We start from the raw sequence: 22,175 nt of genomic DNA, 5'->3' as shown, positions 1-22,175 counted from the left end.
GCTATTTATGTCACTGCCATTGCCATTACATTCATTACATTTGGGAATTACGATTTATGAGTAAAATGAGTACAAAAATCATTACTAAGGATTCTGTATGGTCTGGTATGGGAGCAGGTCTATGGAGGGGGTGACACATGAGTTAGCACACTGGGTGACACCAACCCTAGTAATGCCACTGGTTAACATCTGTTCTTCTACTGTGAGCCCTGGGAAGAGTCCCCGGCCAGAAATGATGCCTGTGGGTGATCAGAATCAGGACGAGCAATGAATAGAGCATAGGCTTTAGATGTGGGTTCAAATCCTGACTCCACCATTTTCTAATATCATCTCATAGCAGGCCCTGACCTTCTCGTTGGAACCAAGAGTTCTGCCCCCCCTTAGTTATGGGTGGCTATCCCTCTGCAGAGGGCCTTCTTTCCTGGTGCTGGTGCTTCTATCTGGACTTGAAGCAACCTCATGTCTAACCCTTTTATGCCATGTACCTGGGACATTAATAAGCACTTTATGAGCATTATTTTATTTAATCATAGGAATGACAGTGTGAGGTTAATGTGATTATTCCCATTTTACAGCTGAGACTGAGACTCACTGAGATTATGCAACTTGCACAAAATCATACAACTTTTAAAAGGCAGGGCCAGGACTGGAACCAAGTCTTCAAGATTTGAAAGAAGGTAACACAGTACAACAGAAACAGAAAATCTTTAGAGTTAGATACACCTGAGCTCAATTCTTGGCTCCATATTGGCTGCAGGACCTGGTACAACTCTCTGAAGCTTTGTCAGCTTCACTTTTCTCATCTGTCAAATGAAATGTCCTGTAGAAGTGTTCTGAGGATGAAATGAAATGCTGTATATAAAATGCCTGTCGCCTACCTTCAAGAAGCATAAGATTTCACCACCACCCCCTCCATCATCCCCACCATCTAAGCCCAGGCTCAGTCATCTTCTTGCTACCTCATGCTGTTTCCAGATCATTAGGGAAAAATCAAGCAGGAACGTAAATGTTTATGATGGAAGAAAGAAAGGAGTAAGTACTGTATGAGCAGACAAGTTCTGCTAGGGCCACCAAGCAAGATTTGTCACGGAGACAGTGCTATTAAATCTGGACCTGAAATGTTTTATGAGATTTTAAGAGACGAAAATAAATGGGATGAGCCCAAGATTTCACATTTGGTACCTGGACAGGGTGTAGGGTGGGGTGATGAACTTACAAGTATTCCAGCAGGCTAAAGGGCTGCACAATGTGGGCAGTGGTTTTGTTCAGGCCACGCCTGTGTACTAGATCTCAGGCCAGGGCTGTCTGTTGTTGCTAGCTGCTGTTAATTCTGACTCACGGCAACCCTATGTGTGCAGGGTAGAATTGCACTCCATAGGGGTTTCAAGGCTATGACTTTCCAAAGTGCCTCTGGGTGGGTTTGAACTGCTAAACTTTTGATTAATAGTCCAGCACTTAACCATTTGCTCTACCCAGGGACCCCCACAGTAATTATGCTCACACACTAGGCTGGGCTGAACCCTCTCAAGCCCAGATCCCTGCTGCCATCTGGTGGTCATCAGGTGTTCAAGCCTCAGGTGGGGGACTAGCAATTGGGTGGCCTTCATCAAGGCATACCTCCTTCAGAAGGTAATGTGCAGGTGAGAGTGGGGGAGGGTGCTGGGGACCTACAGACAACCCTACTCCAGCCACCTGGAAAAGTTGGCATGAGGGACAGCAGCCCAATATCTCGCCTTCAGCTCCCTAGGCCAGCTGGGATTCTATTTTTAACCAGCACTGTGGTAGGCGGACAGCTTGGAATGCCTTCTCCTGCCTTGTCTTCCTCACTCCTGCAGCCCAGAACTCTGTAGAAATGGTGTATGGAAGCAGCCTCCTAGCACTGGTAAACAGAAGACCCACCCTGCTTTCTCACTGCCCTTCACTCCAACCAGCCTTTGTCCAGCATAGTGAGTGGGTAGATTTTAGAGGCACTTTGGCTGTGAACCTAATGAAGCTTAACTTTCCGGGCTTCTCACTTGCATGGGCCCCTTACAAGGCTCTGGTCAGGGTCCCAGCACTTATCTATCTGTAATTTTGTATTTTTTTTCTTTAAAAAGGGCACCCATTTAATAAGTTTCAGGCCCCATAAAACTTGGTTCTTCCCTGATGCGTGTGGCTTCTTATCTGTCTCCACCTCAGTCTCTACTTCAATATGATTCTTTCCATCTTTCTCTAATTGTGCAAATTTCTTTCCTGCTCTGAGTCTCAGATTCCCCATCTGTTACAAGATGAAGTGTCAAGGAACCTCTCTCCCAACATACCATGCCTCTGATTCTCTGTATCTATCCCCTCGGTGCTGTCATTTTCTGTCCTTCCGTATCCGATCTTCACTGTGTATGTGGAGGCTGATGTTGCTGGTATCTGCCTTTCTCTGGGCCTGGCTCAGAGTCTCGCAATCAAAAAACAAACAAACAAAAAAGTAGGTGGGGTTCTGAGACTTATACTCAGCTCTAACCCCTGCCCCCTGCCCCCTGCCTCCTGCCCCCAATTCCAAACCTCTTTGCTGTTGCTGGGCCAGTAAGGGTGCTTCCATGGGGCAAGAATCTTGGCCAGGTTCTGACACTGGAGAAGAGTAGTGCATTAAAAAGGTCCTACTCTTGACAAACACCATACATATTTCATATGTATGATCTCACCATATGAAATACCTAGAATAGGAAAACGTAGAGGTCAGAGTTTAATAGTGGTTACCAAGGGCAGGAATGAGGGGGAAAGAGGGAAGCGTTGTTTAGAAAGTGTTGAGTTTCTGTTTATGGTGGTGGAGCATTTGGCAACGGAAATTGGTGATGTCTGCACTACATGATTAGTGTGATTGGTCTCACTGACTTGTACAAGTAAAAAAATGTCGAATTGGCAAATGTTGGATTATATATATTTTTTACAATAAAAAAAGGCCCTACACTTTAATTAACTTCTGTGCACCTGTCATGGTCTGATCTCTGGCATTGCAAACACAGATGGAATGAAGCAAGTCTTACTATACAGCGCTTTTTCTTTTGTCTTTTCATCAAAATCTTTTTAATCATCTATCAATACAGTATCTTAACAATGGTACCACTTTAGGAGAATGTGCTCAGGAGTCATGATGGGTCATAGATATCCAGCCTCACCCCCCATCCCTACTCCCAGTTACTTGGACATCGGCGTGTAGGTAGGTCAAGAATAACAATCCAGGGGGAATATACACAGCCCCACCTAGCCTCAGACCTGGGGCTTTTGGGCAGGCGGTTGGGCACAGGTGCAGGCAGCTGAAGGAGGGATCTGACACGGAGGACTTCACAAAATCCCCTACTCAAAAAAAGACCATAAGGGAAGTTCAGGAGGAAGCCAAATCATTTATTATTTCTTGAAGAGGCCAGGCGAGGGAGGACGGGGGCAGAGCCACAAATCCTTAACTGGAAAAGGATGAAGGGATTTTTCAGTGCAAAAAAGTCTGTTGGTCAGGGAGGGGTGAGTTTAGGCCTGTTGGTGTTTTTAGTGCTGGTAGGGGAACAGCACTGTGAGGTCAAACTGGGGGCAGCTTGGAACATCCCAGCAGTCAGTCCCTTGCCAGGCTCCATGTCCCCTAAAGGAATCAGCTCCATTACTGCATGTGTGTGAGAGGCAGGTCAGCCCTGTCAGAGCTCCTACTGTGTAGGGACAGCCACTGCTGGGGCCTCTGTGTCTGTTCAGGATTGGTGCCATATTTGTATGCGTCGGGCTCAATCCCCTATCAGGAGTGTGCCTCAGTTCCTGTGTGGGGGTCTGTCAGATAAGTCACCTTTTCCTGGGCTTTGGGGTTAGTTCATGCTGTCAGGTGTCAGTTAATTTTGGTCTGTATTTCTTGTGTGTCTGGATGGGTTTCAGCTTATACGGATAGGTCTCTGTCCTGCCTTAGCCCCTACTCCCCCTTTCATCCCTCAGCCCGGCCCCAGAGTGCTGATGGTGGTGTAGCTCAGCCTGGAGAGCGAAGCAATGGAAGGGGTGGGAGGGTCCTCGTCTGGGAGAGGCCTGGGGCGAGCTCGTGGAGGGCGGGGCCAGCAGCGGGAGCAAGTTTCGAGGCAGGCTTGACGAAAGCGACGGTGCATGAAGCAGTAGACCAGGGGATTGACACAGGCGGAGGCATAGCTCAGCAAGTGGATGAAGGAGATCGGTGCACCCGAGAGTGCGCGGTGCGCACCAGGACCGTCGAAGGCGCGCCACGTGTTGGCACTGTACACTGGCAGCCAACACAGGAAAAAAAGCACAACGATCACCAGCAACATTCGCACCACTCGCTTCTTGGCCAACAACTTTGCCTGGACCGGCTGGGGGCCGTGTCCTGGCCCAGAAGTGGGCGCCGTCAGCGCCGACAGCTCCAGTGCAGGCCGGGAGCGTGGAAGCTGCACGTAGCAGCCATCGCCGTCCTCGCCAGCCAGCCCAGTCTCGATCCGGCAATGTCCGTTCCGTTGGGCTGGATCTGGGCACAGAGGGTGGGTGGTCAGAACAGAAGACAAGGTCCTCCTAACCTTCAGCCCAACCCTCACCTGGTCCCACATACAACCTTAGCCTCATTTCCAGCAGCACCTCCTGCTCACGCTCCTCCTTCTCGCCCCACCCACACTAGGCCTCACCCCTCCCAAAGTTCCACCTACTCTCTCAGGCTCCGCCCCTGGTGGTTTTTGCCCACCTGGTCCTTTCCCACCCTGCAGCCCTCCTTGGCTTCGGACCCGGCTCTGGCTGTCGCTGTCACTGTCACCGTCAAAGCGAAGCCCCAGGTAGAGCTCGCGGGAGATTAGCCCGTAGGCCACAGCCATAACCACACCCGGGACGAAGAACAAGAGCAGGAGCAGCAGCACCGACCTGGAGACAGAACACGGACGGATCACGCAGGTCTCTGTCCAATCACAGATGTGGGGAAGGGCCAAGGATTGGTGTTTCTAGGGCTGGTGGCCAGATCCCAGCGGTAGGAGTAGGAGAGCGGGGGCCGGGGGTGGGGGGGGCGGTGAGGCTCCAAATGGGAATCCCGGGTGGTGGATGCTAAATGGGAACTGGGGTGGGGTAACTTGTGGAGCAGCTGGAGGAGGGTCCCGCGGAATGATTGCAAGCATCTGATGGAGAGGGAGTTTCTCGAAATATAAGTCATGGGCACCCTTACCAGGTCTGGCGGACGCGCGCACTGGGCCAGCGATGCACACACTGTAGCACACGGGGCCCTGCTGGCTGCACGGCGGTGTACACGGGGTAGGGCACCATGAGCAGCCCGGACAGCAACCATGTGGCTACAATCACGCGAGCCGCGTGGGAGCGCGTCTGCCATACACGCGCCTGCAGTGGCCGACAGATGGCGCTGTACCGTTCCAGGGCGATGGCCACGAGGCTTAGTGTGGACACACTCACAGATACCCCTGAGCAAGGAAAGAGAAAGGGATCGCCTTGGATACTTGCACTGTACATTCACTAGAGTGACTTTACACACTTCCCAGCTCCCGCATCAGGAAAGATCCCTACATTCGGCAAGGACTGTAGGAGGGAGGAGGTGGCGGGGGGGGGGGGGGGAGAGGAAGAGTGTCTCACCCACCCATGAGGTAGGAAACTGCCTTGCAGACGACTGTGCCAAAGATGAATGTGCCCATGAGATTGGGCAGGAGGGTGAAGGGCATGCAAGCCACAGCCAGCAGGAGGTCGCTGACTGCGAGAGAGAGCAGGAAGGCATTGGTGACCGTCCGCAGGCGCCGGCTAAGCCCCAGGACCACGATGATTAGCACATTTCCTCCAACGCTCATCAGAAAGATCACGACATAAAGGGTGATTCTAATGGCCAGCTCCAATTCTGGGTGGGAAAAGGGAGAGGTGGCAGTAAGGCGTCTGGTCCCCACTGAACCAACTCCCTCAATTTCACTTATCTCCAACCCCCACTACCCAGCCAGGTCCCCTATATCCCAAAATTACCCCCACACCCTCAGGGTTCCAGTCATTAAATGGTGAACTTGAATCCTTGGCCCTACAACCTCCTTGAGGCATCATCCATTAAATTGGCCTAGCTCTTGGTGGCGTGGTGGTTAAGTGCTAGGGCTGCTAACCAAAGGGTCAGCAGTTCGAATCCGCCAGGTGCTCCTTGGAAACTCTGTGGGGCAGTTCTACCCTGTCCTATAGGGTTGGTATGAGTCGGAATCTACTCGAAGGCACTGGGTTTGGTTTTTTCTTTTTTTTTTCTACCCTTCTTAAGAAAGCCTGTTTCTCTTCAAGGTTGTCCCAGATCCTTCTCTTTGCAGCCAAACTTCTTGAAAAAGATTATTTGTCTCTTCCCGGTCACTCTTTAGTCAGTTACAATCCAATACTGACCCCCTCCATCACTATCTGGACACTTCTTCCCAAGGTCACTAAGCTTTAACTCCCAAATCCAAAGGTCCCTTCTCAGCCTATTCTACCTGGCCTCCCTGTAACATTTGACACAGCTGATCACCCAATACCTTTTGAAACCCAGATCAGATCATGTCCTTATTCTTTTAAAAAGTAAACAAACAAGACCCTTTGTATTCTCCACCACCTGTAACCTCTTAGTGTATCATCAAAGTCCTCCAAGCACTGCCCTCTCCCTCTCACGTCCTCCCTGCTATGTATGCACCCACTTAAAGCACTGGATGACTCAGTTTTTTTAATGCATCATGTGCACCCATGACTCCCTTCCTGCTCATGCTGGTGTTTCTCAGCCTGGAATGCTCCTTCAACAACCCCCCCTCTCCCCATCACAAGCTTATCTTCTATATCTGGTGAGCTCCTATTCGTCTCTTGTCCTTCAAGACTCGGATCAACTGCCCCCCCTTCTGTAAGGACTTTCCAGACACTACATTTGGAATTAATTCCCCCTTTTCTCTGATCTGTGCATGTTCTTTATATATCTATTGGAGTCCTTTTTACTTTCTGCTTTATATTTTATTTATCTCCAAACATTCGTTCTCACTCTCTCACTCAACAATCAGAATCAACTTGATGGCAACAAGTTTTTTTTTTTTTACCTCTGTGCCAAGCACTGGGGACAAAGAGATGAATATGACAAATTTCCTGCCACAGTCTAGAGGGGAACCCAGATACATAAATGGTGTGATAAGAGGTGAGACTGAGGGAGTACAAGGTGCTGTGAGAGCTCAGAGGAGGGACACTTACTTTTGCTGGACTAGACAGAGGGCTGGCAGGGCTGACCCCACCCATCTGAGTCAATTTCTATTGGGAAACGGATTCATCTTTGGGTCTTCATATCATTGTCAAGTAGACTCCTAGGCCACTAGGCACCTAGACGAATTCAATTAAACTGGATTAAATTACCCACACTCCTGGCCTCAACCTAAGGGAGACTGGCACTTGAAGAGAGACAGGGCAGGCGGCAGAGCCTCCCAGGTTGGGGGAAGGAAGGCCCAGAGCTGCAGCTCCCTCTTCCACAGCCCATACATTGGCTGAGTCTTGCTTTAGCCCCCGCATTGAACTGTTTTCTAATAACAATAATTAGCTTATCTAGAAGCTGTTGTGGAAACCCTGGTGGCATAATGGTTAAGTGCTATGGCTGCTAACAAAAGGGTCGGCAGTTCGAATCCTCCAGGCGCTCCTTGGAAACTCTATGGGGCAGTTCTACTCTGTCCTATAGGGTCGCTATGAGTCGGAATCGACTCGACGGCCCTGGGTTTGGTTTTTGGTTTCGTAGAAGCTGTTGTAGACATCAACAGTGCTATTTAAGAGTGATCCCCAAAGTGAGCCCAGCAGTGAAATAACTTGCCCAAGGTCACATAGCTGGTAAGAAGCTGAATCAGAACAGAATCCAAGTCTCTAGATCCTAAAAATGTTTGGCCTCTTACTGTTCCCTGGTTCCTGTCATTCATCATGCTGCCTCCTTCTCTTAATCAAATTTCAATCTCAGTGTCTCTCTCCTCTCCCCCATTCTATCATGGCATTTCTTACTGTATTATAAAGTCTAATTCTCTACCTCCCCCATAGACTATGAGCTTCCTGAGAACAGGACAATGCCTACCTTCTCCCTATACTCTGCATGATGCCCAATGCAAAGGAAGCACTCCACACGTGCTTGTTAATGAACCTTGTGAATCTCTGCCTCTCTCCACGTAAGTGCATCTGCCGTTTCCTTCCGAATCCAGGTCTCACCTCTGTGCCTCTAAATCTCCAGCATACCTTCTCCTCTCTGCCTTTGTCTCTTTGGAGACACATTTTGGAGCGTCCTTGGTGGGGCGGGGGGGGGGGGGGTGGTGGTGGTGGTGGTCAATAACAAGCTGTGATTTCTGATGCTTTTACTTTTGCTATTATATCAAACCATCTGTGGTCTCATTTGGAAGCTGGGCCCCTCTCTGTAGGAAAGGCTTATGTGTGGCAAATTTGAGATATATGCGTGTGTAAGGGAAATAAAGAACTTTTGGAAGCTGTCAGAGAGGCCCTTAGACCTGGAAAAGTAGAGCTGGTAGCCTATCTTATACTCTGTGTCCGCCCCTCCCCTCATACAATCTGCCTCTTTTTCTCCTGCTCCTTACTCTGTCTAGTTCTATCATCTCTCATCCTATTCTGGACATCTCTCCTCCACTGATTTTTGATGCAGTAACCCCACCTTCTCAAGTTGTACAGCACTCTGAAGTATCCAAAGTACATTTCTCATTCATTCATTTGGCTGATATGTGTCTGTCTTTGAGCTTGGCTAATTGTGGTGGAGCAGAAAGATGAGGCTAGGCTCCAACCTTATGAAGTTCCTAATCCACTTGGGGACTCCTGACAATTAGAGGACGAAGTCTCAATAAAAATAACCAGCAATTGTACACTGCTTTGCTGTTTTTACTGGGTATTCCTGGAAATATTACCTTATTCCCAGCCACCACTCTCTCTCTAGTTCTTTGCTGTTGAACAGTTAGGCAGTGTGAAAAAGATTAATTAAAACAATCTCAGAATGAAAACTCGTGTGTGTGTGTGTGTGTGTGTGTATGCATCCATATGTGTGGCAGAGTATAAGTGACCATAGTGGCTGAAGTGACTAGGAACCTAAGGCAAGGTGGAAGGATGGGAGATGGCACTTTCTGGAATATAGCCACTAGTGCTCTGACAGTCTCCCTGTGGGCATTAGCCTATTGGGGATGACAGGAGAGCAGAAAATCAGACCGGGGACTCAGAAAACTAGGGCAGTTCAGTTCTGCTTCTGGGGTCTTGAGGACCTTCATACATTCTGTCCGGACTATGGCAGAGAAAGTACGAGCACAAGAATCCAGGCAATATGATATAAAACAAAAACCAAGCTTTTCTATGAAAGGATTCTATAGAACACTGAAGCTGTTGATGCCTCAAATTCTGCCTTCCATTGGTGTGTCGGATCTGGTCACCCATGCACATAGACATCAAAGTAATACCCGTCTCTGTGGTGAGCAGATAGCATCCAACCGACTGTGGGTAGTAGCTGGTTGAATAGAGGGACATCCATGTGTCAATGGGTAATAATTGAGGAAGCAAGAGTAATACCCAAGAGTGTAAGTGATATTGGAGTGACCATTGGGTAATATCTTAGTCTCTGACATAATATCTGGGTGGGTGAGATTAACAGGAGTTTCTGTGGGCAATATCCAGAGAAGGTTAACACCTACATGTCTATAGGTAATACCTGATTGAATGTGGGTAGCATTCAAGTGTAGGTAATATCTGAGTAATGCTATAACATCTAAATGAGCAAGGGTGATGTGAAGAGTCTGTAGATAACATCTCATTTTGTGGAAAATATCTTGAGGAAGTATGGCTTACATCAGGGTTCTGTGGGTAACAGCTGTGTGAATGGGAGAATATCCAAATGATGATTGTAATAGCTAAGTGAGTAGAAGTAATACCAAGCATGTGTACGCGATATTTAAGAGAGTATGAGTAACACCTGGTTGAGTGAAATTAACTGAGCATCTGAATGAGCATAGGTAATATTTGAGTCTCTGTGGGTAATATCTGAGCTTGTGAAAGTAGTATCTATGATTTTATGGGTAATATATGGAGGACAGTTACCTAAATGAGCATGGGTGGCATCTGATTGTGTGGTTAATAATAAAATGAAAATGAGTAGTGTTCCATGATGGGTAACATCTAAATGACTGTCGGCAATATGAAAGCAAGTGTGGGTAATGTCTGTGTTTCTGTGGTAGCATTTGAGTAAACATGGTAACGCTCAAGTCTCTATGGACTATATCAGGGTAATTTCTATCAGCAACGTTGGAGTGAGCCCGGGTGACATATGCATTGTAGTGTAACAACTTCCAGATGCATGAAGCCACTTCTTGCACCTGTGCTTTGAATTGCTTCACATCCTGCTTTCTCAGGGACCTGTGCTCAATTGACTACCCCCCTCCTCTCTTCTGCACCTTCACCCTCCCCTCTCCTGCCTCATTTCCCATCAGCAATTTTTGAATGCTCTTGTCTCTACTGTCAAAAAAAAAAAAATCGAGGACAAAACTACACACACACACACACACACACACACACACACACACACTCCTTCCTCAATCTAATGCATTTTCCAGCACTATCCTGTTTTTCCTTTGTTTCTCTCTCTCCCTACAAAATTTCTTGAAAGTTTTGTCTACACACCCTAGTTCACTTCTCAAACCCCCTCTCCCACTGGCCCAACCTTTAACCTACTGCAGTCAGGCCTCAGCACCCACAATTCTACCTAAGAACTTTCTTGCTGTTGAATATGAAGGTCACTGTTCTGCCCTTTTCCAACTATATTGCCAGTGTTTGACATCATTTACCCTACCCTAAAAAGAAGCCCTCGTGGTGCAGTGGTTAAGCACTTGACTGCTAACTGAGAGGTGGTGGTTAGAACCCACCAGCCACTCCGCAGGAGAAAGATGTAGCAGTCTGCTTCCGTAAAGATTATAGCCTGGAAACCCCACGGTGCAGTTCTACCCTGTCGCATATGGTTGCTGTGAATTGGAATCGACTCAAGGACAGTGAGTTTGGTTTTGGATCCCACCCTGCTTGAAACTGTCTTTTCCCTTGACTTCTGGAAGGACATAGCTCCTGTCTCTCTGATAGTTTGGTCTAAATCTATTCCATGGACTCTCCTTCCTTTGCCTGGCTTTTAAATATTGGGTTTCCCCAGGGTCCTTTCCTAGGACTTCTTTTCTTTTCATTCTACACAATCTTTGGATGATTTTATCTATTCCCATGGCTTCCATTACCTCCTCTAGGCAAAGGCCTTTCAAGTCTGTATTAATAGCTCAGACTTCTCCCTGAAGCTCCAGACCCACAGATTCAACAGCCTACTGGGCAATTTAACCTGGATGTCTCACTGGCATTTAAACTCAGTGGGTTCCAAACTGAATTTATAATCCCTTCCAAAGTTGTTTATGCTCCTTTGTTATCCTTCTCATTATAAAGCACCAACATCCATCCAATTACTCAAGCTAGAAACCTGGGTTTCATCCCTTGACCTCTCCCTCCCACCCCACTTCTAATCAATCACCAAGTCTTGTTGATTCTGCTTCCAGAAGTGGCTCTTCTCTCCATCTCCATTGCCAGTACCTTTGTCTAAGCATCTTGTTTCACCTGGATAACTGTAATAGCCTTCTAAAGTGTTCCTCTGTCCTCCGTCTCATGTCCTCCAATCCATCCTCTACACTATACAACGAATCCTGGTTTAAAACCTTTTAGTTGTTCCCACTGCCTTCAGGATAAAATCCACACCCTTTAGCTGGGTCTATAAGAGTCCGTAAATACACTAGTTTGATCTCCAGCCTGAGCGTTCATTATTCCCCTCAGATGGTACAAGTCAGTCAGAAACTATGTCACACTGATTAAAAGTGCCATGAATTTACACTTTGGGCTTTTACACATACTTTCCTCTGCTTGGGATGCTTTTTTTTTTTTTTGCCTCTTCTTCCCCCTCGCTTGGCTGGATCTCTCTCATCTATCTGATTTCACCTTAGATATCACTTCCTCAGACTTGATTTCCAAGTCTGGGTTTGGTGCTTGTCTTCTGTGTTCCCACAACCCTATAAGGCACTTTTCATTTGGGGCTGCAATTCCCTGATTACTTGTCTGTCCCCACCACTAAACTGTGAGCTCCATGAAGTAGAGACTGTTTCAGTTTCGTTCAACTCATTCCCCGGTACCTAGCACAGTCTCTGGTTCGGTAAATATTTGTTGACTGAAAGAATCTAAGTGAGTGTGTGTAACAACTGAGCTGAGAAAGCATGCATTATTAGTTTGTGGAGTAAATCAATGCTTGAACTACAGTGCATTCTAACTATTCCCTTCTTAACACTGTTTCCTCTCCTAGAATTGCCCTCCTCCCTTTTCTGCCTACAGAACTCCAATTCTAAGAGTCAGCTCCCCTCCTCTTGAAGTTCTTGGTCCCCATCAGTCTGAACTAATTAATTCTGTCCTTTAAGTGTTGACAGTTCAGACCCTCTCACGCCACTGGCCACGCTGACCGTGATTTATCCATTGGCTTGTCTCTCCTCTGTACTTGACTATGGGGACATCTTTGTGTCCCCAGAACTGGGAGATCAGGTGTTCGATAAACATTTAAAGAAAGGAGGGGTGCAGGAATTATCAAGAAAATGATGATGTGAGCTGATGAGAGGATTGAAAATCTCTCTTGGGGACTGGGTGATTGGAAGTAGTCTGAGGAGGGTAGGAAGGGGGAGAAGATGGTGGCACAAAGGGACGGAGGCTATGGAGTGGGCAGGCTGGCTCATGGAGAGGGTGAGATTTAAGGATAGGCAGGATGCAGAGGGGGCCTGGAGACTTGGAGACAGAGAGAGAGAGTACAGAGCCTTGAGAAGAACCTCAACTTGGGAGATAGAGGGGTTTGAAGGCAGTACCCAGTGCCGTCGAGTTGATTCCGACTCATGAGGGGTTGGAGGAGTGAAATGGGGAGCAGCCCTTAGGGGGTCAGGCATGAGGATCTCCTTTGGGAGGGCTGGGGCTTATGGTGGGGGACAGAGGAGATTACAGCTCTAACTTCCCATTCAGGCCTTCCAGAATGCTCCCTCCTCTAACCAGATCCCTTCTTTTCTCAATCTTCCCTTCCTTTCTTCCCTCCCTTCCCCAGCGTGGCACCAGGAACTGGATGTAAAAGGAAAAGAGATATCTCCAAGGGTTGACAAGAAGAGGTCCTTGTCTCCCAACTCTCTGGGTCAAGGAGGGGGATGTGTGTTGTGGGGAGGGCTGTGAGGAGCTGGTGTGGTGGTGGGGGGTCGTCTGTGTGAGGGGCAGCTGAGGGAGTACTCCCAAGGAGATGGTGTGGCCGTTTGAGGCGGCAGTGTGGAGGGCGTGGGGAGCTTCTATTACTGCTGTAGGGTGCTGTGAGAAGGAGCTTGTGAGGAAGGTTAGGGAGGCACCCACCTCGTGTCCCGGCTCCGCGGATGCGTGGGGACTCGCAGCTGAGGTTGCTGGCACTGCTGCCGTTGAGGAGGAGGCCCCCTGGGCGGCACAGAGAAGCCCCCGACCCAGGTCCGGGTCCCGGCACGCTCCGGTTCAGCCTCAGCAGCTCCATGGCCCCAGCGGGGCCAGCTGCCTCCGTCCGCTGGGCCGGGCGGGCTCCTGCCGCGGCTCCACCTGCTCACGCTGCGATTCAGGCTCAGACGCCCCCGCCCCCCGCGCCCGTCTGGTCCCCGCCCCAGCTCCGGCCCCACGCCTCAGCTCTGCTCTGCGCGCCCTGCCGGGGCACTGGTGCCTCCCTGGCGCGGGGCCGCGTCTGTCCGGCCAGGTGATGCCTCCGCCCCCGCCCCCTGCTGCGGACTCACCCGCCCCCTCCCTGCGAGACTGTCCTCCAAGGGTCCCCCCACTCCCTGGATCTCTCCAGTCTTCTCTTAGAGATTTCCTTCCCTCTCTCTTCCCCCGCCCCCGATTCCGGGGAAATCTTGGGGAGAGAGAGAGCCAGAAGGCCAGAGAGAGAAAGAGATGTTATGTGTGTGTGTGTGTGTGTTTGTTGGTGGGAGGGGCCGATGCGGGGTGGGGGGATAAGAGGGGTGGAGTAGGGCGCTACTGCCCCGGGTTCCTGTATCTCTTTGGATGGGGTAGGGAACGTGCAGGTGGCGTCGGAGACAAGGGCTGCGTGTGGGGGTCACCCGCTGCAGCGCAGTTGCTTTAGCCCCAGAGAGGCGCGGAGTGGCCAGTGACCTCGGCACTCTCGCTAACCTAATGCCCCTCAGCTCGTCACCGCAGGGCTGGGGTAGCCTCTGCATCTGCCCCGGCACTCTCCACCTCCTACCCAAGGCCCAAACCCAGGCTTCCACCCAAGGCTCAAAAGAACTTCCAGTAGCTGGCAGGGGAGGGCGGGGGAGAAGGAGCGCATTTGTCCCCAGGAAAGCCTTGGCAGGGGAAAGGGCTGCCTGGAGGAAGAGTCTGACTTGGACTTTGAGAGCGGCCAGAGGTGGTGGTGAGAAGTGCCCGGGATAAACGGGGATGAGATAGAGGATGGTTCCAATCCGAGCCCAGCGCAGGCAGAAAAGGGGAGGAAGAGGCTGGCTGGCTTTCTCCGCGGTTTCCAGGCAGCGCCCACTCCCACCCAACACGCTGATGGCTCGGTGTTTGCTCTCAGCGCAGGTGGAGCGGCCGGTGTAGTGCGCCTGGTTCCCACGAGAGGGGGCCAGAAGGGGGCTGGGTCACCGAGGGGCAGCGGCAACAAAGGAACAGGGGGCGTGTGCAGGACTGAGGTGGGTTCAGCTTCTTAGGGCAGGACGCCCCCTAATATTTCAGCACTGCCAGCTATCCATCCTCCTGTATTCCTAACAAACTCCAGTCCCCATCAGTAGCTGCAAGAGGTGGGGGCATCAGTCAAAGAGCAGATTAGCGTGGGGATGGGTTCCGGGTTTATGGGGAATTCAGAGGACCTGGTCCATCCAGCGCTGAGCTGATTGCGGCTGGAGCACTGAAGGAGGGTTTCAGCCTGAGGTGGCTGGGGATGTCCTCACCTGCCCCTCTTTCCTTCCTCCTGGCAGTACCTGCCTTGCCCATCAGAGGAGCCTGATTTGCTGTTTATTCAGAGGCAGCCCAGGTGGGGCCTCAGATAACCTGCTGTACTTTTCCCACATTGGATGGAGGGGCGAAGTGAGGGTAGGGGAGAAAAGGGAATGTTGAGGAGAGAAAGGTGGAAATAGGAGTCATGGACAGTCATTCACTTATTCAACAAAGTATGTGCCAGCTATAGGGCTGAACCCTGGCTGTCCAATACAGTCTGTGCTTGAGTAGCTCCCAATCTAGTGGGGAAAAATGCTTGCAATATATGTCATAAATGCACCCACCAGGTTGCGCAAGTCAGAAATTTAGGAATCACCCTTAATGCCTTCATTCCTGTGGTGGAGGCTGTGATGCAAAACCCAGACCCCTTCAAAAATGAAGGATTTATTCTTATCTCAAGCTGGATTTATTCTCAATTTCATACCTGAGCTGAAGAGAGCTGGTTTATCCAAGGTGATGTTTGCTTTCTAAACCCACTATCCTAAATCTAATGACTGATCAGTGCAGAGGTATAAAGTCCTCATCCCAATGGAGGACAACTCTGAATGACATTTACAGCCCCAGAGCTCCTTATGGGGTTGACAGAGGCCTTCATTGGGACTAAATTACTGCTTAGCTTCTCCCTTTGCCCAGTTCTGTTTTTGTCCTCTCTCTTGCACAGGTGTTGACTCCAAGAACGCTCTTAGTAAACATCTCTGTTTTAGAGTCTACTTCTTGAGAATTCCAACTGCATTACTCTCATACCCAATCAATCACAAAGTCCTGCTGCCAAGCAATTTGGAAGACAGCTACCTGGCCCACCAGCTGGAAGAGCTCCATATTTATGCCTATTCCCAAGAAAGGTGGTCCAACTGAATTTGGAAATTATCGAACAATATCATTAATATCACATACAAGTAAAATCTTGCTGAAGATCATTCAAAAGCAGCTGCAGCAGTATATCGACAGGGAACTACCGAAATTCAAGCCAGGTTCAGAAGAGGACATGGAACCAGGGATATCATAGCTGATCTCAAAAGGATCTTGGTTGAAAGCAGAGAGTACCAGAAAGATGTTTACCTGTGTTTTATTGACTATGCAGAGGAATTCAACTGTGCGGATTCTAACAACTCATGGATAACATTGCAAAGAATGGAAATTTCAGAACCCTTAATTGTGCTCATGAAGAGCCTATACATAGATCAAGAGACAGTCTTTCGAAAAGAACAAGGGGAATACTGCGTGACCTAAAGTCAGGAAAGGTGTGTGTCAGGGTTATATCCTTTCACCATACCTATTCAGTCTGAGCAAATAATCCGAGAAGCTGGACTATATAAAGAAGAATGGGGCATCAGGATTCCAGGAAGGCTCATTAACAACTTGCGTTATGCAGGTGACACAACCTTGCTTGCTGAAAGCAAAGAGGACTTGAAACTTCCTGATGAAGATCAAAGACCACAGCCTTCAGTATGGATTACACCTCAACATAAACAAAACAAAAATCCACACAACTGGACCAATAATCAACATCATGATAAATGGAGAAAAGACTGAAGTTGTCAAGGATGTCATTTTACTTTGGATCCACAATCAACACCCATGGAAGAAGCAGTCAAGAAATGAAAAGATGCATTGAACTGGGCAAATCTGCTGCAAAAGACCCCTTTAAAGTGTTAAAAAGCAAAGATGTCATTTTAGGACTAACGTGCACCTGACCCAAGTCATGGTATTTTCAATTGCCTCATATGCATGGAAAATGGGTGATGAACAAGGAAGACAGAAGAATTGATGCTTTTGAATTGCGGTATTGGAGAAGAATATCGAATATACTATGAACTGCCAAAAGAACGAATGAACCTGTCTTGGAAGAAGTGCATCCAGAATATTCCTTAGAAGCAAGGATGGTGAGACTTTTTCTCACATACTTTGGACGTGTTATCAGGAGGAATCAGTCCCTGGATAAGGACATTATGCTTCTTAGAGGGTCAGCGAAAAACAGGAAGACCCTCAATGAGATGGATTGACGCAGTGGCTACAACAATGGGCTCAAGCATAACAATGATTATGAGGATGGCACAGGACTGGGCAGTGTTTTGTTCTGTTGTACACAGGGTCACTATGAGTTGGAGCTGACTCGTTGGCAGCTAACAACAAGTGTTCCTTGAATCAGTCTGCTTCCGTCTTACTGACATTACCCTACTGGCATCTCGAGCTCTTGTACTACTCTCCCAGCCTAAGTGGTCTACCACATTTTACTGATGCTTTCTTATGCCCATCCACTACCTTATAGCCTGAGTAATGTTTCAGAAAATAAATTTGATTATCCCACTCTTCTGCAAGCAAACCCTTTAACAGGGCCTGCAAAATCTGTGTGGTTTGGCTCCTACCTGCCTCTCCAACTTATCTCAGGCCACTATGGCCCTTGTTCTCTCCACTGTAGACATGCTGGACTTCCTTTAGTCCCTTTCATTTGCTTTAATTCCTTCAGCTACATGGTCTTTGCATATGCTGTTAGCTCTTTCAGAAACCCTGGTGGCATAGTGGTTAAGTGCTACAGCTCTTAACCAAGAGGTCGGCAGTTCAAATCCACCAGGTGCTCCTTGAAAACTCTACGGGGCAGTTCTACTCTGTCCTATAGGGTCGCTGTGAGTCGGAATTGACTCGACGGCAGTGGGTTTGGTTTTTGTTTTGGGTTAGCTCTTTCTGGAAGCTCCTTTCCTTCCTTACTGCCTTATCTCCTACTCAACCTTCTGATCTCAGCTCAAGCAGCAATTCCTCAGTGAAGCTTTCCCTGGCTTCCCTACCTGTGGCAGGCAGAATTAAAAAATGAGCCCCAATGACCCTCACCGTTTAAAATCTTTTTTCCTTGAGTGTGGGTGGAGCCTGTGCATATAATGAGATATCGCTTCTGTGATTATATCACCTCTTATGGCAAAAGGGATTTTGGAGATGAAATTAATGTTACTAATAAGTTGACCTTAAGAGAGATAATCTAAGTCTCTCCTAATCACAGGAGTTCTTTAAAAGCAGAGTGATTTCACAGTCTGTTTGCAGAAAGGAAGCCAGAGAAATTTGAAGCACAGGAAGAATTTGACACCCTGTTGTTGGCTTGAGAATGGAGGAGGGCACAGGGAAGGTACCTGAGGGAGGCCTCTAGCTGAGAGCAATCCCTGGCTGACAGCCAGCAAGAAAACAAGGACTCTAGTCATAAGGAACTGAATTCTGGCAGTGACAAGAATGAGATTGGAAACAGATTTTTCCCTAGTCTCCAGATGAGAATTTAGCCTTGCGATAACCTGAGCAGAGAACTCAGCCACACTATGCTGGACTTCTGGTCTACTGATCTATGAGCTAATAAATTGGTGTTGCTTTAAGCTACTATATTTGTGGTAATTTGTTACGGCAGCAGTAGAAAACTAATACACCGCCCATCTCAAGAGGCAGCAAATGCAGACCCTTGCAAGCCATGCTAGTAAGCTTCTCGCTTTTTCTGGAAGCAGTGGGAGGGCTCAAACTTTGTTAAGATTTAGGTAGATTGCAGTGGCAGCTAGTGTAAAGAGCAACTTAAGGAGGTGGGACCAACTGGGAGTCCATGGCAGTAATTCAGGTGAGAGATGATAGTGTTCTAAAGTCATGGAGGTACTGGAGAAGATGGATCCAGGAACTATTTAGGAGGTAAAAGAGAGAATTTGGACACTGTTTGGATGTGAAGGATGAGGGAGAAGGATGAGTTAAAAATGAATAATGCTTCTGGTAACTGGATGGATATGGTACTCTTCACCAAAGTAATAGGAACTGTTTGATGAGCACCTACTATGTTCCAGGCACATTACATACATTACCTTTAATCCTCACATACAATATATATATATAAATTTAGGTCCAATATTACTGATCACTATTTTAGATGAAAAAACTGTGGCTCAACAAGAGAGTGTTTAATGAACTTGCCCAAAGCCACAAAGCTACTGGGTGAAAGAGCCAGAATTCAAAGCCAGGGATTTTTAAAATTGGGCTTCAGATGCTCATACTAGTCTGTTCCCCAAATGAGTAGAAGTCTTACCGTATTTCTCTGATCACCTTCTTTCTTCCATCTTATACAACAATATTTTCAAATTTTCTTGACTCCTGAAATCTCTAATTTCATCTTCTGTCCTGACATACACACGTACACACCATTCTCACTCTCAATAAATAACCTGGCCTCCAACTCCTGGAGAGAATACTATTAGACAGAAACTCCCACCAGTGGCATCTCTGGAGGGGTGTGGGGGGTACAGACAGTACCGGGTGACACTGCCAGAGGGGGTGACTATGAAATTTTTGTGCAGTGTTTCAGCAGAAATTTATTTTTTATAAAAATATTCCAGTGGCTAGTTATAACAACAAAAACACTTTTTGTAAGCCCAGCTTGCATGGATCAGTATACCTACAAGGCTAAAACTCTATGCTAATTTACTTTTTGAACCTTCTAATGTGCTCTGATCAGAGGTGTCATTATTGCCCAATCACGATGTTGCTTTGAATCCCGTGGTTTCACCTGCACACACTGCAAGCACTCATTGTTGTTTCCATCCCTCTCACTGCTGGTGTTTCTACAGTTGCTGATTTTGTCAAATTTTCTAATTTGTGATAATTAGTATTTGTGAACCTATATCAACACCTTTTTTTGAGAATAAAGTAGTAATTAAAGGAAAAGAAGGAGTGATATATAGGTATTACAATTTATGGTTAGCATAAGTACAGAGAACATTACTAAAGATCCAGGATGGTCCGGTACAGGAGGAGGTCCATGGGTGGGGGCACTATGAGTTGCTGCACTGGGTGACATCAATGCTAGTGATGCCACTGACTCTTACTAGTGAATCTGTTCAGTTTTGTACATGTAGAGTTTCAGATGCCTATTAGACACCTAAGTAGAAATTCCAGTAGGAATTTGGATATACAAGTAATATAGAAGTAGTGCAAATCATAGAATTAGTGAGAGTATATAAAATAAGAAGAAATGAAGACCCAGGTCAGAATCTTGGAGAAGACCATTATTTAAAGGCTGGATAAACAAAAGCCAGTCTGCAAAAGAAACCAAGATGGAGCAGACAGAGAGGTAGTAGGAAAGCAAGAGGAGCAAGGAATCATAAAAACTGAGGAGGAAGATACTCAAGGAGAAAGTGCTGAACTGATTCAAATGCTGCTCCTGGATCAAGCAAAATGAGGACTGTAGTGGATTGAATGGTGTCCCCCCAAAAGATATGTCCATGTCCTAACCTCTAGGACCTGTGAATGTGACCTTATTTGGAAAAAAGGGTCTTCGCAGATATAATTAAATTAAGGATCTTGAGGTGAGATCATCCTGGATTATTCGGGGGGCCCTACATCCAATGACACCTGTCCTTATGAGACTCATACAGAGGAGAGGTACATAGAGAAGATTAGCAGGCCACGTGAAGATGAAAGCAGAGGCTGGAGTTATGCAGGGACACCTGGAGCTGGAAGGTGATTCTCCCCTGGAGCCTTCGCAGGGAGCATGGCCTTGCTGACACCATGACTTCAGACTTCTGGCCTTCAGAACTGCACTGTGAGAGAATAGATTTCTGTTGTTTTAAGCCACCAAGGTGGTGGTGATTTGTTACAGCAGCCCTAGGAAACTAATACAAGAACTGAGAAGTACTCCCTGGATTTAGTTAGAGATCCTTGGCAACTTTGGAAAGAGTCATTTTGCTGAGGTTGTAGAAGCAAGAGAAAGATTGGGTGGAATGAAAACTGAATGTGGTGTGAGGAAGAAGAGTGAGTGCTTTTAGGCAAGTCTTTTAGGAGTATAGTTATTAAAGAAAGGAAAGAGAGTGACAACTAGAGGAGGATGTGGAATACAAGATCCGCTCCCCACCACCTTGTTTTTAAGATGGGCAAACTAGAGCATTTTTCTGTCCTTGCTGGAATCACTCCAATAGATAGAAAAGGCTGAAGGCACAGGAGTGAGAGAGAGGCTAATTAATACTGCAAGGTTTCTGAGAAGGCTGGAAGGTATGGAATCTATAGCAGAAGTGGAGGGTCCTAGACTCAATTGTAACAGGAAGTTAATAGGAAAGAATGACTGTAGATAAAAGTAAGTCACGGCCAGCCAGATGTAGTAATACTTCATAGCCTTCTTTCCAGCTAAGTGTGGCTATATGACTAGGCTCTGGCCAGTAGGTGTGAGTGGAAGTGATAAGCGTAGCTTCCAGATCAAGCTTTTGAAGAAGAGTGGCCCTTCTGTTCCTATTGCCCCTTCCTGCAGTCTGGAATGTGGATGTGACAGTAAGCCATCCTCAATCGTGCAGCGAGGGTAACACTCTGGGATGGCTGAGTTGCAAGATGGAAGGAGCCTGGGTTTCCTGTGCTTTCAAGCCATTTTACCATCCCCGGTTCTTCTACGTGAAAAAGAACAAATCTACAATCTTAAATCTCTATAATTTTTTTTCTCTTTTATTATAGCAACCTAAAGTCTATCTTAACTAAGGCAGTAGGTTTGTAGATTTTATGGGGAGTTGCTGTCTAATAGTTTCTATTTTCTCTGTGAAGTTGGAGACCTGACTATCAGTGAGTGAAGCATGTACGTGTGTGTGTGCGTGTGTGTATGAGTGGATGGGATTTAGGAGTCAAGATGGTTTAAGAAAACTGAAATACAATGGGAGAGGGAAAGTAGAGACTGTAATATCACTATTATAAGAGTAATATTACAGGAGAGTGTTGAGGGCCCACTGGAAAGTTGGTAACAGTGACTTTCTAGTGGTAGCAATCATTTTCTCCAGCTGGTTGGATGTATCATGGAGAATGTTGATGGCTAAGTTTATCAAAAGTTGAGATTTCACCAGATGGGTGGAATGGAAAAGCAGAAAGAAAAGGGAGAACTAAAAGACCATGAAGCCTCAGTTCGACACGGAGAGGAGAGGAGAACCATGAGGTAGGCAACAAAACCTAAAGTGAATAATAGGTAGGCACCAGAAGATTGGTAGTTGTTAGCAATGACAAAGGGAAGAGTGTAGCACAACGGATGCATGAGCTTCATGGGAGCAGGGGGTCTACTGAGAGTGAAGAAGTGTCAGTGAGAACATAAGACCCCAACTCGGTGATACATGGGTTGGGGGAAGATGAGACCCCTTGAGAGGTCTGCAGAGGATGTACCATCCTATTGGGACTCCTGGTTTTTGTTAGCACCGGAGTTAGGGGAG

At 47.5% G+C, this 22,175-nt stretch overlaps 1 protein-coding gene across 2 annotated transcripts; it reads right to left on the bottom strand.

The window, feature by feature from the left end:
* Positions 1-3,200: 3,200 nt before the first annotated feature.
* CCKBR (cholecystokinin B receptor) lies at positions 3,201-13,574 on the bottom strand. Of its 2 annotated transcripts, XM_049889744.1 has the most exons (5): positions 13,372-13,574; positions 5,579-5,830; positions 5,156-5,405; positions 4,688-4,860; positions 3,201-4,477 (listed from the first exon to the last, which is right to left on the bottom strand). In XM_049889744.1, exons 1-5 carry the CDS (start codon positions 13,520-13,522, stop codon positions 3,939-3,941), a joined length of 1,365 nt encoding a protein of 454 aa, XP_049745701.1. In that variant the 5' UTR covers positions 13,523-13,574; the 3' UTR covers positions 3,201-3,938. The 2 variants fall into 2 exon arrangements, with proteins under 2 accessions (XP_049745701.1, XP_049745702.1); XM_049889745.1 differs by lacking the exon at positions 13,372-13,574 and having other exon boundaries at positions 5,575-5,787.
* Between the last annotated feature and the right edge of the window lie 8,601 nt (positions 13,575-22,175).

This window comes from Elephas maximus, chromosome 7 (assembly GCF_024166365.1).
Source record: "Elephas maximus indicus isolate mEleMax1 chromosome 7, mEleMax1 primary haplotype, whole genome shotgun sequence".
Classification (NCBI taxonomy): domain Eukaryota; kingdom Metazoa; phylum Chordata; class Mammalia; order Proboscidea; family Elephantidae; genus Elephas; species Elephas maximus.
The sequence above is the reverse complement of the archived record's forward strand: the minus strand, read 5'-3'. Positions and strand labels throughout refer to the sequence as shown.

What these genes read in the sequence shown, in the direction of transcription:
- CCKBR (XM_049889744.1), bottom strand. Translation starts at nt 13,522, where the DNA reads ATGGAGCTGCTGAGGCTGAACCGGAGCGTGCCGGGACCCGGACCTGGG. An exon ending in CCGCGGAGCCGGGACACGAG is followed by an intron (nt 5,831 to 13,371) that starts GTGGGTGCCTCC and finishes TTTCCCACCCAG; the next exon opens with AATTGGAGCTGGCCATTAGA. An exon ending in GGCAGTTTCCTACCTCATGG is followed by an intron (nt 5,406 to 5,578) that starts GTGGGTGAGACA and finishes TTCCTTGCTCAG; the next exon opens with GGGTATCTGTGAGTGTGTCC.